The sequence below is a fragment of the Drosophila teissieri genome, chromosome 2L (genome assembly GCF_016746235.2).
Source record: "Drosophila teissieri strain GT53w chromosome 2L, Prin_Dtei_1.1, whole genome shotgun sequence".
NCBI lineage: Eukaryota > Metazoa > Arthropoda > Insecta > Diptera > Drosophilidae > Drosophila > Drosophila teissieri.
In genome coordinates, this window is record NC_053029.1 from 21,088,127 (window position 1) to 21,105,861 (window position 17,735).

General features: G+C 41.9%; 7 protein-coding genes and 1 long non-coding RNA gene across 12 annotated transcripts; 2 read left to right on the top strand and 6 right to left on the bottom strand.

The window, feature by feature from the left end:
- Positions 1 to 566: 566 nt before the first annotated feature.
- Positions 567 to 2,907, bottom strand: LOC122621544 (protein late bloomer). 2 transcript variants are annotated; one of them, XM_043799453.1, is made up of 5 exons: positions 2,547 to 2,907; positions 2,409 to 2,478; positions 1,297 to 1,455; positions 904 to 1,239; positions 567 to 828 (listed from the first exon to the last, which is right to left on the bottom strand). In XM_043799453.1, the coding sequence occupies exons 2-5, from the start codon at positions 2,466 to 2,468 to the stop codon at positions 757 to 759; spliced, it is 627 nt and encodes a 208-aa protein (XP_043655388.1). In that variant the 5' UTR covers positions 2,469 to 2,478; positions 2,547 to 2,907; the 3' UTR covers positions 567 to 756. The 2 variants fall into 2 exon arrangements, with proteins under 2 accessions (XP_043655388.1, XP_043655379.1); XM_043799444.1 differs by lacking the exon at positions 2,547 to 2,907 and having other exon boundaries at positions 2,409 to 2,540.
- A 1,170-nt stretch (positions 2,908 to 4,077) lies between these two features.
- Positions 4,078 to 6,325, bottom strand: LOC122621565 (protein late bloomer). Its single transcript, XM_043799476.1, has 5 exons — positions 6,105 to 6,325; positions 5,198 to 5,356; positions 4,977 to 5,132; positions 4,362 to 4,568; positions 4,078 to 4,297 (listed from the first exon to the last, which is right to left on the bottom strand). The coding sequence occupies exons 1-5, from the start codon at positions 6,162 to 6,164 to the stop codon at positions 4,226 to 4,228; spliced, it is 654 nt and encodes a 217-aa protein (XP_043655411.1). The 5' UTR covers positions 6,165 to 6,325; the 3' UTR covers positions 4,078 to 4,225.
- A 1,545-nt stretch (positions 6,326 to 7,870) lies between these two features.
- Positions 7,871 to 9,503, bottom strand: LOC122621576 (protein late bloomer). The gene is made up of 5 exons (XM_043799489.1): positions 9,354 to 9,503; positions 8,598 to 8,756; positions 8,366 to 8,527; positions 8,083 to 8,277; positions 7,871 to 8,029 (listed from the first exon to the last, which is right to left on the bottom strand). The coding sequence occupies exons 1-5, from the start codon at positions 9,411 to 9,413 to the stop codon at positions 7,958 to 7,960; spliced, it is 648 nt and encodes a 215-aa protein (XP_043655424.1). The 5' UTR covers positions 9,414 to 9,503; the 3' UTR covers positions 7,871 to 7,957.
- A 197-nt stretch (positions 9,504 to 9,700) lies between these two features.
- On the bottom strand, positions 9,701 to 12,417 carry LOC122621480 (23 kDa integral membrane protein). Of its 2 annotated transcripts, XM_043799346.1 has the most exons (4): positions 12,276 to 12,417; positions 11,038 to 11,199; positions 10,620 to 10,982; positions 9,701 to 9,856 (listed from the first exon to the last, which is right to left on the bottom strand). In XM_043799346.1, exons 1-4 carry the CDS (start codon positions 12,339 to 12,341, stop codon positions 9,764 to 9,766), a joined length of 684 nt encoding a protein of 227 aa, XP_043655281.1. In that variant the 5' UTR covers positions 12,342 to 12,417; the 3' UTR covers positions 9,701 to 9,763. The 2 variants fall into 2 exon arrangements, with proteins under 2 accessions (XP_043655281.1, XP_043655288.1); XM_043799353.1 differs by lacking the exon at positions 12,276 to 12,417 and having other exon boundaries at positions 10,620 to 10,968; positions 11,038 to 11,142.
- On the top strand, positions 11,575 to 12,554 carry LOC122621622. Of its 2 annotated transcripts, XR_006326230.1 has the most exons (4): positions 11,575 to 11,864; positions 11,968 to 12,024; positions 12,123 to 12,359; positions 12,416 to 12,554. It is a non-coding gene; the product is annotated as an uncharacterized LOC122621622 (long non-coding RNA). The 2 variants fall into 2 exon arrangements; XR_006326229.1 differs by having other exon boundaries at positions 11,575 to 12,024.
- Positions 12,555 to 13,200: 646 nt separating this feature from the next.
- On the top strand, positions 13,201 to 14,086 carry LOC122621592. Of its 2 annotated transcripts, none has more exons than XM_043799512.1 (4): positions 13,201 to 13,314; positions 13,373 to 13,525; positions 13,585 to 13,770; positions 13,832 to 14,086. In XM_043799512.1, the coding sequence occupies exons 1-4, from the start codon at positions 13,249 to 13,251 to the stop codon at positions 13,994 to 13,996; spliced, it is 570 nt and encodes a 189-aa protein (XP_043655447.1). In that variant the 5' UTR covers positions 13,201 to 13,248; the 3' UTR covers positions 13,997 to 14,086. The 2 variants fall into 2 exon arrangements, with proteins under 2 accessions (XP_043655447.1, XP_043655453.1); XM_043799518.1 differs by having other exon boundaries at positions 13,258 to 13,314; positions 13,387 to 13,525.
- A 126-nt stretch (positions 14,087 to 14,212) lies between these two features.
- LOC122621452 (tetraspanin-9) lies at positions 14,213 to 15,829 on the bottom strand. Its single transcript, XM_043799310.1, has 4 exons — positions 15,548 to 15,829; positions 15,305 to 15,487; positions 14,468 to 14,833; positions 14,213 to 14,411 (listed from the first exon to the last, which is right to left on the bottom strand). The coding sequence occupies exons 1-4, from the start codon at positions 15,605 to 15,607 to the stop codon at positions 14,331 to 14,333; spliced, it is 690 nt and encodes a 229-aa protein (XP_043655245.1). The 5' UTR covers positions 15,608 to 15,829; the 3' UTR covers positions 14,213 to 14,330.
- Positions 15,830 to 16,011: 182 nt separating this feature from the next.
- On the bottom strand, positions 16,012 to 17,472 carry LOC122621441 (protein late bloomer). Its single transcript, XM_043799299.1, has 5 exons — positions 17,317 to 17,472; positions 17,062 to 17,256; positions 16,823 to 16,987; positions 16,563 to 16,760; positions 16,012 to 16,298 (listed from the first exon to the last, which is right to left on the bottom strand). Exons 1-5 carry the CDS (start codon positions 17,374 to 17,376, stop codon positions 16,221 to 16,223), a joined length of 696 nt encoding a protein of 231 aa, XP_043655234.1. The 5' UTR covers positions 17,377 to 17,472; the 3' UTR covers positions 16,012 to 16,220.
- Positions 17,473 to 17,735: the final 263 nt, after the last annotated feature.

Genomic DNA, 17,735 nt, shown 5'->3' on the forward strand with positions numbered 1-17,735 from the left:
AACTGGTAACTCACACTTCAAATTTTACAACATTTTTTGGTTTACTTGGAAAATAAACTTAGAGAATACACTATTATTCCAAGGTAAAGCATTTCACATAACGATTTTTATTATGATTGATACATTTAGCATACAGTCCATATATAAAGTTTTATTTCATTCTACTACTTACTATTCAAGATCTATTTTTCATTCAAAACACCTTTTTTCTTTACTAATTTTTTTGCTGACTGTATATACATCAACATTGCTGCTGAATTTTGTGGTTTTATCGTGGATTCTTGTGGGTGGTATGATGTCACAGCGCCTAAAGCTTTCACGGCCTCTTCTTTATTTAAGAATTGGATGCAACCACAAAAATCCACTCACCGGCGTGCACAAACATCATGTCCTTTACATCATTGGGGGATTTATGCGCAGCACACTTAACTGAACCCTACAGACTCTAAACACGACGAGCAACAAGTCATTTGGCAGTCAAAGCAAACAGCCACAAGTTTCGGCCATCCAAAGCTCGACGGGACTACGCGTCGCATGGCTAATATATTCATCGGGATGAGCATACATACAAACAAACTGACACATTTATTATGATAAATATAATAGGTAATTGAACTATAAATATGTACTTAAATTACAGGCCACTTTAAGGTAGGAGTGAATAAGTTATGACTGTCCATTGCGTTTGCTTATAAAATATCAGCAATACCCCGATTTCGAGTTTGTACTGTTGGATAGCTCAAGATTACTGAAGGCCTAGAACTCCATCCGCCGCTGCTTGTTCTTAAAACTAATGGCCAGAAATACGGCCAAGGCGAGGCAGATTAACTGAAAAGAAGTCGGGTAATAAAAATAAATGAAATGAAATATATATAAATTTCAGCTGGGCTCTCAAAAACCCACCTCGAAGGCCACTAGAACCCAGGACACTATGATGAAGCGCAGCTTGTCGCTTTCGTAGAAGCTCTGCACCTTTTCGATGCACCCATCCAGATAGAGGTGGTCGGGGGTCTGCTGCAGATCCGCGTAGCAGCTGGGCGGGATCAGCTGGCTGAGGTGGATGTAGTCCTGGGCGCTGCTCTGGCCGCAGCACTCGTGCTTCTGCTGCAAGGCATCCATGTTGTTTGCCTGCCATGCCACCTCCACCATCTCCCGGCCGCTCTTCACGTCGAACTCATGGAGGAACAGGCATGTGCTCACGATCTGCGGGATGGCCAGGATCAGCAGAAAGACGGCACTCTAAGGGATAGGCAACAGATTAACTTCAAAAACAGTGTCCGGTTTTTATTGCCTTACCGTTGCTGTCAGCACCACCGACTCCCGGATGGCCGCAAAAATTCCCAACAAAGCGAAAACCAGGATGATTGAGCACGCGATGTAAGCAGCTATTACGAATTCTTCCGTCTCCGTGTCCGCGTTGTAAGCAATCCAGCCGATGGCCCCAGCAGCTAGAAACTGGAATTAACAACAGTAAAACCTCAGTGATACATATGTACATTTTACTACAGCTGTTATGGGTTAATCGCAACCTTTAATCTACTACTTTCAATCCCTGTTTATATTTGTAATTACACAAAACTGAAGTGAAGCATAGGCTTGCTTCAACAATTATACCGCGGTTGGTCTTATAGAAGATCGCCTGTACAATATCATAGGATTCCAGTTGCAATTACCATTAATTTGTGTAGCAATTAAAGCCCCAGCTGAGTGCATCACATTTGTCGTTCGGGAAGTTTGCCTGACTGAGCCGTGATAATGAATGGAAACACCCCCCCACTCCCACACCCGTCCTTCCGGGGGTTGTACAAATCACCCTTGTTGGTGGCCCAGTTTCAAGAACTCCAGCGTTCAATTGCGATATATAGGTCAGACTGCCAAGTGCGAATACTGGGCGAGGGTACGTGGACATGACATCATCCTCTGGGAACGGAGGTGGGAGCAATTGAAGGCTCTGGCGGGAGTGGGACAGCGGGGAACAGGCCGCGATGTAAACATGGCTGGCATGGCAGCCAGTAACCGGACGGTGGCAACGGGGGCTGGAGGTGGGTGGTGGTTATATCGGAGCAGCAGGAGGGGCCAATGGCCACCTTGAGGCCAGGTCGTCTCTCTCAGGTGGGCGCGAAGCGAACGAACGACAGACGTCGCTTCAAAATACACAACAAGCTAAAGCAGAATATTCGAAGTGAATATTCAAAAAACATATTTAAAAACATGCTCTTTCCGACCGTGTGTTTTCAAGTTTATATGGTATAGAATGGTCAAAAATAATTCAATTGGGGCGCTTTTGAAGTGCGTTCACTTGGCCACCCATTCTACATGACATCATGCTAATTTCCTTGCACGGAACATGGGTACTCGTATATACATACATACGAGGTAATTAGTAGTCCATGTATGAGATGACTTACCCCTAAAACGGCATTCAGAACGATAGAGGTGATCTTTACGCTGGTCGTGGCACAGCCCATTTTGTTGGATCTGAAAACATTATCCAAACGCATTAAGTCAAAGCTCTCGATCACTTCTCGAGTCTCAAGTGTGTTAACCTTTGACTTCTCTCTCCGCACACGAAGAAAGTTCGTTTTTTGTTTATTTAAATATTCGGCTGGACTCGAATATCAAACAAATATATTTCCGACGGACGCTCGCCGGGATATCCGCTCTCGGATCTGAACTTTTTGGTCTGGCGCGTTCTGCGTACGCTGGCGAACTGAAAGAGGGAAAAGTTTTGTTTTTGTCTCCCCCTGAGGACTGTTGTTTCCCACAGAATAAACTGCAAAGAGCGCACTCGTTCTCTCAAAAGAGAGCACTGCACTTGGGTCATAGCTCCAAGCTATGACGTCATGTCGACTTGCGTTTTAACGGTGGTGTTTTCGAATTCTTATCGGGTGCTGTCAGTAGCTTACATATGTGACATGGGGAATTATTGAATGGATTCGGGCTTAAGCAATTAATTAGCTGAATATTGATGTATCCAGAGGTTTTTAGCACCAATGCTGCTAATGAAAATTAACACCAAGGTTAAATTTGGATTTAAAAGTCTAACCTAGTCTCTGAATGCCTTTATTGTTTGCAATTTGTGTCCTTTACTCTATCCCCTCTTGAATTAAATCAATACAAATAAATATACATATAAACATTTTTAAAATAAGATTTTAAATTGATTTTGTTCAACTTTGATTCCAATTGCAAACAATTGATATTGAGCCGGGGTTGACGCTCATTTAGTAATGACTCACACAATCACATTTTCTCTTCTCCTTCCTTCTCAGATTGTAAAAACGCTTTGTTTACAAGTTTTTGTGGTTGTTATGTCTGGGTTGAGCAATACCCCCTATAGCAGACAAACTCCCAAATTCCTCCCACTCCGCCACACACACAGTACAGTCAAAATACAGTCAAAAAAGGCGTCATTATGTTTGTCTTCGGCTTTGGTTTTCCTTTCATATCAATATGCATAGTCCAGTCCGCTTGACTCTTGTTTGTGCAATTCATTTGAAGAGCCCTCTGGTGGTCAGTTTTCTTCAACGCACAAGGCTACTAAGCAAAACGATCATTCAATTCAAAGGTGACACTGTTTTTGCATTCTGCAAATGCATTGATAAAAAAGAAGAAAGGTGGGCTATTAGATACCCTTTACTCGAATCACTGAAGAGAAATGGAAATGTATAAGTAGTTATGCATTCGTTTCCAATTTTGCAAACGTGCTTCACCTATCGGCGGTACCATATGTGCACATAATTTGCTTATGAATGAACCAATGAAAAGCATTTTTATATAGTGCTCGAGAATGTTCAGATGATCCTAACAAAGATTACACATACATATGTACATATATACCTTATACTCTTCCTCCTATAATTTATACAATTTTATCATTAAGGAGAGGAAAAAACAAAATTTACTGTAAAGGTAAAAAATTTTACCAGAAAGTTTTTGCTTTGTTCTTCTTAAAATTGTTTTCTCATTGAAACACTCAAAATATTTTGTAGGCACATTTCATGAACGTCTTTTGAAAACTAAGTTATTCTAGAAAGTAATGAGATTTCTGTTGGAATAACTATTTCCTACATTTGGTATTTAAAAACAACACTTGGGTGGTACTTATAATCATGTACAAATTATTTTAAAATTCAATAACGCTGTGCTTTCGTATCAAAAAACAAACAGTACATTGGTGACGCTTAAAAAAGAGGAGTTTGGTTTCTTAATGGGTAACTATTCACTAATAGTTATATCGTCTCCGTCGGTTGGTGTAGTGAATGGCCAAGATGATGGCCAGCAAAAGTATGGCAGCCTACGAAAAATGAAGAAATGAGTAAGTATTTTCCTCAACAGCATTTTCAAGAAAGAACACTCACGTTGAATCCGAGCAGACCCCACTCCAAATATCCCAGAGTGGATGCCTCATCTGCAAAAGCCTCCTCCACTGTGCCAAGGCAGCCCCGCAGGTAGAGATTCAGGGGATTCACACAGCTGTCGTCCTTGCAACAACTATTTGGAACGGTGTTGTTCCAGAATTTGATATCCAAGTAGTCTTGGGCACTGTCGCGGCCACAGCAATTGTACTGGAGTGATAGAAATAAATCAACACAAAATGTATAGTAGTAGGCAAATCAAAATTATTTAGTCCAACTGCTTTGCGCAATTTGTAATACTGCATTATCAGAAATAAAAATAAGCTAAAGCGTTATTATAGAACCCTTATAATAACACTAGTACAAAGTGCAAAGCAGTAACGCCTACCTAACTTATACTTATATACACATACTTGTAAGCAACCAATTTTTTTTCCTAATTTATAAAGCAAACTGCTTGCATTGATTCACAGTTTACAACATTTACAACAGTTTGAAGCATTGGCACTTTATTTTAGCCCTGGTTAAATAATAATAGAAAAACTGCGATCCTAGCTTCAGGGGAGTTTCTGTATCTTGATTGTAGATTTAATTTTTCATTATGAACATTGCACTCACCGTCTTCTGAATAATATCCATACTGCCAGGCTTTGTCTGCTCCCGCTCCCACTGATTCTCGACCGTCTGAAGGGCGTACTTCTTAAAGACATCTTTGGGATTCAGGATGATAAAGGCCACTATAAGTAGTAGCAAAACCAGCAGCAGTGACACATACTGCAAGGCAATCAGAATTATTAGATCATTAATGATTCACCTAATTGAAATATTCAGTCTCGTACCGTCCAGAGCATGCGCGGCGATTCGCGAACGGCTCCGCAGCATCCAAACAGGGATATAACCAGGATAATACCGCCCAGAACCAAGATACCGATGGCATACGCATCCGGCATTGCTCCCCAGCCGAGGCCGCCAAAAATAAGCACCAAGATGCCCAGTATCTAAAGGTCAGAAAATTAGTCAATGTATAAATATGTCCAGCAAGGAGATTGTAAAGCAGCGTACACCTACAACTTACACTGGAATCTGCCTACTTAATCCTAACTTTCGTACTTTAACAGTTCATACGGACAGACAGACGGACGGACAAGCGGACATGGCCAGATCGACTGGCCTAGTGATCCAGATCCAGAATTTCTATACTCTATATGGTATTCCATAAGGATCAGTGAACTATCTCCTGGGATTGAGCTTACGTCAGAAAACGGCCTTGGGAAGGCCGCAGAATGTTTAGATTTATATGCGCAACGACTATTTTCGTCGTGGCGCTATTTTCATCATTACCAAGCGAATAATCCGGTTTCCCTATTCCGCTCGTATTAACTTTTCAAACGAAATCCCAATGCATGACGCACTTCATCCGGCTCGTTTCGCCGCTTGGCTGGCAAGCCCTCCTCTTAGCTCAAGGAATTCAAAGGCCGAGCTGAAGCCATTAACAATAGACACTGGCTAACACACACAGCCAGCCGCGAAGTGTAGTCATAAACCAAACACGCACCCGAGATGATATCATCCACTGACCAGGTGGACGTGGAACAGACTACATAGAGCTCAAACATCGGAGCTCTTCACACAAATTTCAAACCATCGCAATTAGCTGGCTATTTGTAGAAGACCGGCAGATACGCAGATTTATCGCTGTGACTCTCAACGCACCATATGCCAATTGCAATTCAGTGCTCTACTTACCGCCCATAAGGCATTAAACAGGAACAGCGAGTACTTTATTGTGCCCGTTGCGCAACCCATTTCGAATATTTTTCCACTTCAAACCTTAGCCTTTGGCTAGAATGCAACCGAAATGCAGAGCCACACGTGCGGCAGTTTGCTCTGCCGCAGATAATTTTCAAATATCGAGTATATCGGCGGTATCTGACTGAATCGGCAATGGGTGCGCACTGGTGCGACCACGGTCACGAGCAAACTGAACTCCCCAAAAACTCTCTCGCTCGGAATCCGATCCGAGTCGAGCGTTCCGAAGCTCCAAAGCTGCCGCTCGTGCACTGTGGGGCGAACGGCACCTTTTCAGGCCACAATCCAGAGAGCTGTGCAGTGAACTCCCAAATTGTAACTATGAATACTTCGCTCCTAATACTGGGGGAATGCAGAGTGATTTGCACAAATGAATTGGTATGGACTAGTACTGCTTGCAAAGAATGAAATATTTAATCATTTTTTAAAGAAATCTGTTTTATCAGTTCTATTCCAAGTATTTTTCACAATTAATTGAGTTAAAACAATAACAACAATTAAACTCTATAGTCCGAGTTAAGAAAATTAAAAAAGGCAACACATTTTTCAAAACTGTGAGTGGGCGTGGCGAACAGTTTTTATGCAAATCGATAGATAGATAGACAAGATAGATAGATAGACAAGAACAATACAAATTTGAAAAAATATCAAAACATTTCCAAAAGTGTAGTCGTGGCAGTTTTGAGCGGCTTGAGGGCGTTAAAGTGGGTATGGCAGCATGGGTCAACAAACTTGTCTATGTCTCTGGAATCAGCATTTTTCTAATTTTTCTAGCTTTTATACTTCCTGAGATCTCGACGTTCCTACATAATATAATTATAATCATAACAGGAATAATTATGTGCCCCACAGTGCCTATGAGTAGCTGCCGTCTAGCAGTGTTTGTTAAAGCAAACAAAAGCAGCCGGGCACACACATTAAAGTAAAGTGAAACCTCAATAGATCACTCCCCGACGAAATGTACATAATTATTTCTTGACTTTGGTATTGATTTTCATTGATAGCGCTTAACTACAATGAGAGGTTACCAAATATATTGTTATTATTTTGAGGTAGGACTTGCCAACTATCATATGTCCAGTGACCAGAATTCATTTAGGGGATTTCGCCTGCACTCGCAGTAGTCAAATCAAGACAGTTAAAGGTGGCACTCTAGTGCGTTTTCCGTGATTCGGAAGCCAAACAGAAACTGAGGCGGGAAAGCTCGAAGCGTGGAGCTGGCTATGCTTGACAGAACTAAAGCGTAATTCAAGTTGGGGCAAGTTCTATGTGGCTACATACATACATATATATGGCCAGATGTGTAGCCGGGGTGTGTGTCTTATCTAGAGCGGACTCTGGTCTAATCGGCTACAGCCTCTCAAAGCAATCTACCAGCTCGATTGCGTCAGACACTCGGCACTGAATGACGCCACCACCATCGGCGGATTAGCTTAGTTGTCAGAGCCAGGAGCAGGATCGTGCCTTCCACAATCAAAATGGAAATCCTACGTGCTCTGTTCAATTTGTGGGAATCTCAAAATAGAAGTCTAAAATTCTTAAAAGTAGAGACGCTATTTCCTAAAATAAAGATGATAAAAGATGAAAGGGAAAGTTACTAGATTAAAAATCAAAATTTTAATCGGTTCAGATGGCACTATTAGCATTTTCAAGTGCATATTCATCTGATTCAAAAATATTTGTTTCATCGGGATACACTTTTATTTCTGCGAGGATCATCGAAAACGTTATACATGATTACTGCAACCTCAATTTAGCGCCCTAAAATTATAAGTTTACAAAAGAAGTCCTTAGTAGCCGTAGCGAATGCGATGCTTTCGGAATTTTCCGACCAAGTAAAAGGCGGAAATCATCATTAGAATCTGTAAGAACTCAAACAATAAGTACCTCCAAATGAATTTCGCATCTCACTTACGGTTATTCCCACTGCGATCCAGTTGGTATCGTGGGCGTAGCTGAAGAGCACCACAAAGTTCTCACTGGACTTTTGGACACATCCAGCTAGATAGTGGGGCATCTGGGTATCCTCCTGGGGATAGCAGCTGAGCGGCAAGGTTTGACGACCGATAGCCACGTAGTCGTCGGGGCTGTCACGCCCACAACACTCATACTGCAAAGTTACGGTGGTTCATGGAAAAAGATTTGCAGTAATGTTTACATATTTAATATATACTTAATAATATTGCCACAATACGAACCACTGTCTGGTAAATGTCCATGGCGCCGGGCTCCACCAGCTCCTGGTCCCATTTCATCTGAACCTCCTCGGCGGCGAACTTCTCTATGTAATCCTCAGTGAACTTGAAGCGGAAGATGCCCAGCAAGCTGATTATTAGCTGAGCCAACAGCAAGAAGCCGTACTGTTCACATTGGGCCACACAACATAGCGTCAGTCAATTACCAATCGGATGATATAGGGGTTCCACTTACCGTTGCGGTCATACACACGTTCTCCATGCAGATTCCACAGCATCCCAGAACAGCCGAAACGAAGATGATGCCACCAAGGCCATATAGAAACAGAATGTACGCCAGAGGGGCTTTAGAGAGGGCCAACGTTGCAATTGCTATCAGAGACAGACCCGACAGCTAAGGAGGGAGCATAGGGTCGCCAATGGCAACTCAGATTAGCTTTTGGCAATGATATCGGTGGGTAATGTCAATGACTCCAATGGAGCTTGAGGTATTTTCAGAGTATTATCGAATGCCACGGTGAGTAAACTAGATTTTCCCGTTTATCTAGGCACTAGAATCTCTGATACTTTATTTGGTGTTCCACAGAAACGTTTTTTTACATATTGCTAAATAATGGGTTACTTTTAAAGGGATAGGGTTAAACTTAACCAGGAGGTAAAACAAGTTATTAGAAGTTAAAAACCTTGTTCTAAACATTGTATAGTGGTACAAGTCGCAGCATATGGTAAAATCGTAAAGCATTTTCAGATCAAACAAATTGAAATTAGATCGGAATGTGTAGGGGCTAATCATTAGAGTGCGCCAAATGTTTTTCATACATATCTGACAAGCCAATAATATATTCATTACGTTTACTGCCCAAACAACTTATCGATACTACGAAGGCGGAATGCGGACTGGCTTGTCAGCGAATATGGATGAATTGCAATTACGGTGGGAAAACAAATATACAATTTGTATTTCGAATTTAAACATCTGCTATGAACTTACCGCGTTTAAAGTATTGAGAGTGTTAAGAAAACACTTAACGCAACCGGAAGTGCAGCCCATTTCTTGTGCTACGATGAAGCTGCTTTTTAAATTCAAAAACTAATACCTACAAGTATGAGTCCTGTATGATGTTTGATCGAACCAGCCAGATCGACGTTCCGAAAGGCAATGAATTTCAGATGCAAAAAATTGCCGTCAGCACGTAAAATTCCAAAATCACGATCTTTGCTCTTTTATATTCCTTTGTTTTTAAGATCTTCGCAGCCGAATGTTGCCGAGTTCAATGAAAGAGAGACACAATAGCGAAGAACACGTTTAGACTATGGAAAGTATTTATTTTCTAATGGCATTTTCGATAATGAGTAACCACATTATTATTATCAATAATTATACAGGGGTGTCCTCGGCCATCAGTCGTTGATGGGGGTCTCTTCGTCCTTTATCTTGGTTTTGGCATACTTGCGAGCCTTGCCCAAATGGTAAGCGGTGAACAAGCCCAAGAACTGCAAAATACATAAAGGAAATTCGGTATTATATTGACATGGAATCTAAATATGCATATAACAGCGAACTATATCCATATAGAATTTAATTTACATACAAAAATAGTTGTTAAGTTCAGTCATCGTCAAAATCGGGAGCTAGAAAAATATCTTTTGATTTTTAACTACTGCCAAAAGATAGTTTACAAATTACGAATAAGCAATGTTTTTTCTGTGTTAATAAACAGTAACGGTTTCACCACTTTAAACATTCAAAAGTTCAAACAAAGAACAACCACACAAATATGATTGGAATATAAAACAGATACCCGTTACTAAGCTAGTGAATGTTTGCACTTTCAGCATTAAATGAAAAAGAATAAAAAAATTTTAATGTTAATATTAATCTCAACATTCTAGCTTTTATAGTTCCTGAGATCTCGATGATCATACGGATGGACAGACGGACGGGCAGATGGCCAGTTCGACTCGACCATTGATCCTGATCAAGATTATATATATGTAGTTTATATGGTCTGAAAAGCGTCCCTCTGCCTGTTACATGCTCTTTGTCAAATCTAGTATATCCATGGACTCCACGATTAACGGGTATAAATATATTCATTTATTTGGTTTTGTGCGATAACTTAAAATAATTTATTAAATCTTAACTAAGCGACGCGTTGAAACATGCGCATTTGTACTTCTCGTCATGTTTAAATGGACAAACATTTTCTCTTTTAATAAATTATATCCTGTGGGTGATGTAATAACTATGTCTCACCTCGAGGGCAATGATCGCCATGCAGCTGTAGTAGTTAAGCTCCGCCTGCATCCTCAGATTGGCGACCGCCTTGGTGGAGCAGCCCTCCTCGTAGACGTGAGCCGGCTTGGAGCAGTCAAAGGCGTAGCAGCAACTGCTGGGCAGAGCGCCGTGCTCTTCCTTGAGGTAGTCCTGCGGTCCCTCAATTCCGCAGCAGCCGAATAGACTGTGCACCGGCTGCATCTTGTCGTCGCTGTGGGTCTTCCGCTCAAAGAGGTCGCGCATGCGCTCCTCGAACCTGCGCATCAGCTGTTCCCGCATCGCCGTGAAGGTGAAAAGGTAGGAGCCCAGTGCGGCTATTAGCAAGCCACTGAAAATTAGGTACTTAATGTAAAGTTGTTAGGAATGGAACTTCGAGTTTTAAACGTAGTTTACTCACGTATATGGAGTACTTGTACGACACCTTCAGGGCCACGTACATCCCCAGGAAGGCGACTCCGAAGACTGCCCCTCCGCAAAGGGCAGACCCATAACTGCCGTAGACGGAGACAGCCGAACCCCAGGTGGTCACGCCGCAGGAGAAGAAGAACACATTACATGTCTAAATAAATAGGAAACAGAATAGTTAGATAAGTTCTTAGTCATGTTTGTGCTATTTCTTCTTGGACGAAAAAATCATTCACACGTTTCTCGCTGAGTTTACATTAAACTGCACTAAAAGGTATGTTAGAGATAGAACGATGCTCTTCTGGCCCCATACAATTTTAAATTTCTGTCCGTGTGCCGAGTCTATCCCTATAATCTTCGGGAACTAGCTATATAGATTGCATTATTTTTTAACGCTTATCGACAAGTAAGTAATAGTTTTAAAACTAAATAAATCCTTGATCAACGAGCTTCAAAGTCTAAATATACATTTTATACTGAGCTGTTAATATTAGTATGCCGTGACAAGCACTTTAAACGATCAATTTCACGTGTAGTGCTAGGGTGCCAAATAAATAAACACAAAAACGATTCATTATTTGCCACGCCCACTCCAACGCCCACAGATACCAGATAGGTATCAGATAGTCGGGGAACTCGAGTATAGCGTTCTCTCTTGTTTTCAATTTACATTTGGCGGTCAGTACAAATTACCAGTGTTCCAGCATGAACTGCTTTCCTAAACTTTGGTTAAAAGGGCATGAAGCATTTTCCATTTGTACTTGCCTAGCACCAAAATGTAAAATTAAGAGTATAATTCTTAAATATAAAACATTTAGGGTAAGAAATAGGAGACAATTTCCCATGTGTATACAAATTTCTTTATATGCAACATGAATTTGCCTAAATATAATAATGAATTTAATTGGCGTGAGCCACCCAGAATTTGGTGCCATTTTTAGATATTGCCAAAATGGCAAACAGCGGCCGGCGGAATTATGTAAGTATGTGAACAGGTATTATGTATTTATAAATATTTTTAAGATTGCATCGATATGTTTATAATCTTTATCGGTCTTTTGCCACCAATTGGTCCAGTCTTGCGAAAGAGGTGCACTTAGGCGCAATATTGATTTTTCGATTTTGGCTCATCGTTTCCATCACCGGGTGTTGTGCAATATTCTCATTTGGGTAAGGGTCAGGAAAATGGGAACACTCTGGAATGGGAAAATATGCATCTTCTTCACTTACCACAATAAGAATGCAAGTGACCAGTAGGCCGTACTTCCAGGGTGTTATAGGAAACGACTTCTCCATGTTGCCACGATGTCGCACGTGAGTTTCCTTAGTAGTTATGCTTCAGAACCAAAGTTTTTGGCTGCCGATAACAGAGAAGAGATGACCTCCGAGGTCCGGAAACTCGCTCGATTCGCACTATGCCACTGGATTGGGGCAGTGCATTGTTTACTTGCGCCCAGGTCACCTAGGTCAACACCCACATTAAACTGGGCTCGGCGCTCTGAGCCCCCTGTCAGATTTGAACTAGTGGTGTGGATGCCACAAAGGCTGGCCTGCGACTGAGCGAAAAACTGAGAGACCCAATGGCCGCCAGCACTCACCGGATACTCACCACCTGACCAAGATAGAGAACCAAAACAAACTGGCAACTATCATCAATGTGGTGACAATGACGCAGGCGCGTCTCTAACTCAGCGTACAGGGTGTTTCTGCTCGCACTGCTGGATGTGCAGGCAGAGCCCTGCTAGCTAGGAATGCGATCAGGGAGGATGGTTGGATCTGAAATTAGCGATTTTCCTACCTTTAGTCATTATCCAACAATAAATAATGTCCCTTATATAATTTATTTATCCCTTTTTTCATTTTCCTTCACTCACTCGCCGACCACCTCTTTATACTCTTCGTCACTACGCGAACTACAGTTAAGGGAAACTTTTGGTTTCAATCGCAAGAAATTTTCAAATTGGGCGCTAATTTGTAACGGTAATGACGAACATATTACTCTGATGATTTTGATGAAATTGTAAGCCCTCTTACGACTCGATTTAATGCTAAGCAACGCCATTAAGCTATTCAAGCGAGCAATAGACAGCAATTACCATGCAATTACTGAAAATGTGGGCTAATCCCCGTCATTAGTTCATTAGTTCATTAGTTCATCAACTGGTTACTATTAAAATAAAATAAATCACTTGTTCTGTGTCGAATGGGTAGCGCTGTCGGAAAACTTCTTGGACTGCTTCTGTGCTTGCAATGTCTCATAGAATTGCATGTAAGTATGTTTGTTGGGGAGAGGTCTTACTGCTTATTGAGGATAATCTGACATTCAGGGAGTCTTCATAAGGTTCACCAATGTAACCTGCGAGAGCAAGGACCTCAGCATGAGTATCGTGGAGTACTGTGAAGTGACTAATCTGAGCAAGAATAAAAACAGCATAAGTCTTCGGTACACTATGCTCAAGCCGATGCTTAGAAATATAGAGGTAATCTGTTGGTGTAGAGCATTTCTCGTTTGTTGTGCCAGCTTGACTTTCCTCCGCAGGTTTACTTTCAGCTGATGACAAGGGGCAGTGAGAGTATCAACACGGTTTCAAACTGGCGGCCCTTCCTCCATACAATGACACTTGATTTGTGTAGATTCTGGAAAAACCACCACAACTATTTGGCCAGGATGGTGTTTGAATTCATCGAAGGCCATACAAACGTGAACCACACTTGCCCCTACACGGTCAGTTGAACAGGCTCATAATACAGAAAATGTTCTTTTTATAGGTAATATTTTCTTTTAGAAAGAAAATTACATTTCCATTGAAGATGTTACAAATACCGAAGTCTCTGGCAAGATCCGTGGAGTGCCTATGCCAAAGGGTTTCTACGCTTTGTTCACCAAGTGGTCCACTGAAAACATATCTCGAGTTCAGACCAACTTTTACTTTGAAGTTCTGAGCCCTTAATATGATATTGTTTTTATATGGAAATAAATGTTTAGGGACAAGATCAAAAAGGTGTGCTATGGGTGGGGTCTTAAAAACTGAATTAAGACTAGATGAAAATTGTGTATTGGTAGGAAAATAAAAAATATCTTTATGTAGCTAACGTTATACAAAATCCAGTATATGCACATTAATCCCAGTACAAACTTTTTGGAAATTGTACTCAAAAATGTTAAGTTCTTTGTACAAATTAGGTTGGCCTTTAGTAATCAGTTATTAAATATTCATAAACAATTGATTAGAAAACAGATTTAAATATATTATTAACTAAGACTATGATGACTTAGAACTCCCCTTACATCCAGACGGCATTGTTGCGGCGGCTTTGGTTCTTTACGCTGCTGTAAAGCAGCCAACCGAAAACAGCTCCCACAGCCTAAAAGGGAATAGATGTATAAACAAGTCCATTTTTGGGAAAATGATCTAACCAACCTCCCCGATGACAAGCAGCCAGCAGACGATTTTGAACACTAGTAACTTATCGTCCAGATACTTGACAAATGCGGCCTTGCAGCCGGTCTTAAAAACCCTGCTCGGCGTGTCCAAGCACTTGTTTTCTGGACAACAGCTGGACGGAATCGCGTGATGGATGATCCAGTAGTCCTCGGAACTGTTGACCCCGCAGCACTGCAGCCAGGACTCGTAGTAGCCCAGGGCGCCTGTTTGGTTGCGCTCCGATTCCCAGAGGCGGTCGAAGCCCTCGTTGATGCTGCCCGAGATTCCGTCCTTGGTGCCGTGTGAGGACATGCCGAGGAACATCAGCTGGGCAAGGATCAGCAGCACCACGGCTCCCACATACTGTGGAGGAAATTAGGAAAAATATCAGAAAATAAATATATTAAATATTCTTCAACTTGGCTCTTTCCCTTCCGGATCGGATTTATTTGACTTAAAAGAAATTAGAATAATACCTAAACACCCATTTTTCTTGTACATCAAATTATTATTTGAGTATTGAGAAATTGTCTTACTTGGTCACAGAGCACAGTTTTTAGAAGATTGACAACTTTCAAAACAATAGCTTCTAACTTAGCTAACAATAAGTATCTAAGCTGGTTCAGCAATTCGACTAAAAATAATCGGCAATTCTACCATATATAAAAATAATATGTGACTAAAAAAACAAAATCAGAAATATACGATAATGACCTAAATAATGAAGCGTTAGTTTCGAATATTTCGCAAGCGCTTATTAAAGTAATATGTTTTAAAAAAATATGTTTTTAAACTAGTCTAAATATGTAGTGAGTAGAAGGCAGAGGTACTTACGATGAGGAGCCTCACAGGAGCCTCGTGGATAGCGGCTAGGCAGCCAAAGATCGCAATGATCAAGATGACAACGCCCAAGGCGATGATCAGGCCCCCGGCCACATTTTCCCCAATGCTGACTGCATTCTCAGCGGCGGAGATCAGAAAGAAAATTCCGAAGGCGATCAGCGCTAGCCCGAGCACCTGTGGCAAACGCAACAAGTCTTAGCATATACTTGTAGTGCTCTCGAGTGTGCTACTCACGGAAAACACAAAGTTCAGCAAAAGCAGCAGATGTTTCACTGTAGTGGCACCCAGACCCATGATTACTGTGGATCAATCAACCTATAGATGCGGCTGGAGACTGACTGTTGAGGTATACGAAGGCAACGCGCAGTAGACTGCATCAGAGGCCTTCCATATATGGCTATATGGCCAGCAGCCTGTTTCAGATACGTATCTTTCGGATACAGCGGTGGAGCAAAGATCTTTCGACGTCCGACCACCGTGGTTAAGCTGCGCGAATCAACTGGCAGCGATGTGAGGTGGAAACCGAAACAGTGTGTTTTGTTTTGAATTAAACAGCGACCGACTCACCGATCGCCTATTCTATCTATAAATCGGTGAGTGAAAATCACGAGCGAGAATCGCCCACTTGTGCGAGCTTTTCTTGTTTATCGTCGAACCCCCCGCGTTAAGATTCCTGCTGGCCAGCAAAAGATCTCTTGTAAAAGTTTAGTCAATGGCAATGGGCTTATTATTTTCGTTTCGAATTATTTCTAGGCGTGGGTGCCAGTTTACAGTTTTATGAATGAATACTTGGTATCTGTAGCCTAACGTGGTTAATCATCGTAAACTACAATCACAATTCGCCAGGGCCGTATGGCTAGGAAATTATTCACAACAAATAACGATAATACGGTTCGTAAATACTATCTTAATTATAGAATCTTATGCGGTCGCGATGATTGCGAATGCTGTCAACCAGGTAGCAGGTGGTCACCGAGCCGGCGAACTGAAAATATAATAAGTTAATATGTTTAACAAATGTGTGTAAAGATAGAAAGACAAAGGCAATTATAGTAAGGGCCATGAAAGCGAAATACAAAAGTAATTTTCAAAAATTAATTTCAATTATAGAAATTTGCATTGAGAATAATAATGTCAAGCAAACATCAATTAAGTTGGATTGGAAAAACTAAATATCATAAATAGTTATTGATATAATTTATATATTAACTTTTCACTCAATAAATTTTCACAAAAATGTTCTACTTACCTCAAAGAATACAAGGATCCAACTTAGCGAATGGAAGTTGGAAGTCTTTGCGCTGACATACTCCTTGAACTTGACTTCGCAGCCTGTCATGAAGAGATTCATTGGCTTGGTGCAGTCCCGATCGAGACAACAACTCGGCGGGGGCATTTTCCCCAAGTGCAGGTAGTCCTCGGCACTGCTGCGGCCACAGCAGTGAAGCTGGTGACGTTCAAGTTTACTTATGTTACGAAAATAGGCAATTCAAAGGTATGCGAGCTTACCCACTCCTCGTAGGTGTTCAGGGTGCTGTTGCCTTCGTGATGCGCATCCCACAGATCATCAAGTCCTTGAGTCAAAGAATCCGGCAGGGAATCTCGGCTGGCGGCATAACTTATGCTGACCATTACAAACTGAACGATCAAGAGGAACACCAACAAAACTGCATACTAAATATGAAAGTTATAGGAAAGTTTGAGAAACTTAAGTGAGTGAGTGAGTGTCATATAAGTTGAGTACTTACGCAGATCAACAGCGCCCTGGAATCCTTGGCCACAGCCATCGATCCGAATATGCTGCCCACTATGATGACGATGCCCAGTAGGACGCAGAGAAGGGCGGCCAGGTCCTCGCCGTGATCCATTCCCAACACCCGCTGCTCGTCGGAGAGGCTGTCCAGCAGCCAGGCCCCGTACCAGATGAGCAGGCAGCCACATAGCTAAACAAAGGCCACAATCCCTTTCAATGTCAGCCGATCGGATCTATTTTGGGCACTTACGGCACAGATGCCACTGATGACACACAGAACGTATCTGAGCAGTCGGGTGGTGCAGTACATGGCGCAGCTAGCTTTTGATTTTCACAATTTTCACAATTTTCATATGAGTTCTTCCGTCGGGGAGCGCACACCTTGAGCAGTGCCATCAAAATATAGACTAAAGTCGCATAATCTCCATTTGTTAGGCTGCGGCGACTCGCAGAGCTGTCGCTGGGAAACGATTAACCCACAGCCTCGTTGGCTGCTTCGGATTCTGTCGCCATCCGGTCCGGTCCGAACCGTTGGCCAGATGCAGTGGCCAAATACATGCCAGAGGGAAATCAAAGGCAAGCACGGCCCCAGCAAATATACTCGTAGAACGCAAATGAAAACAAGCGCCCGCCCACGCGATCTACAAAAATGAGCTCTACGAAACATGT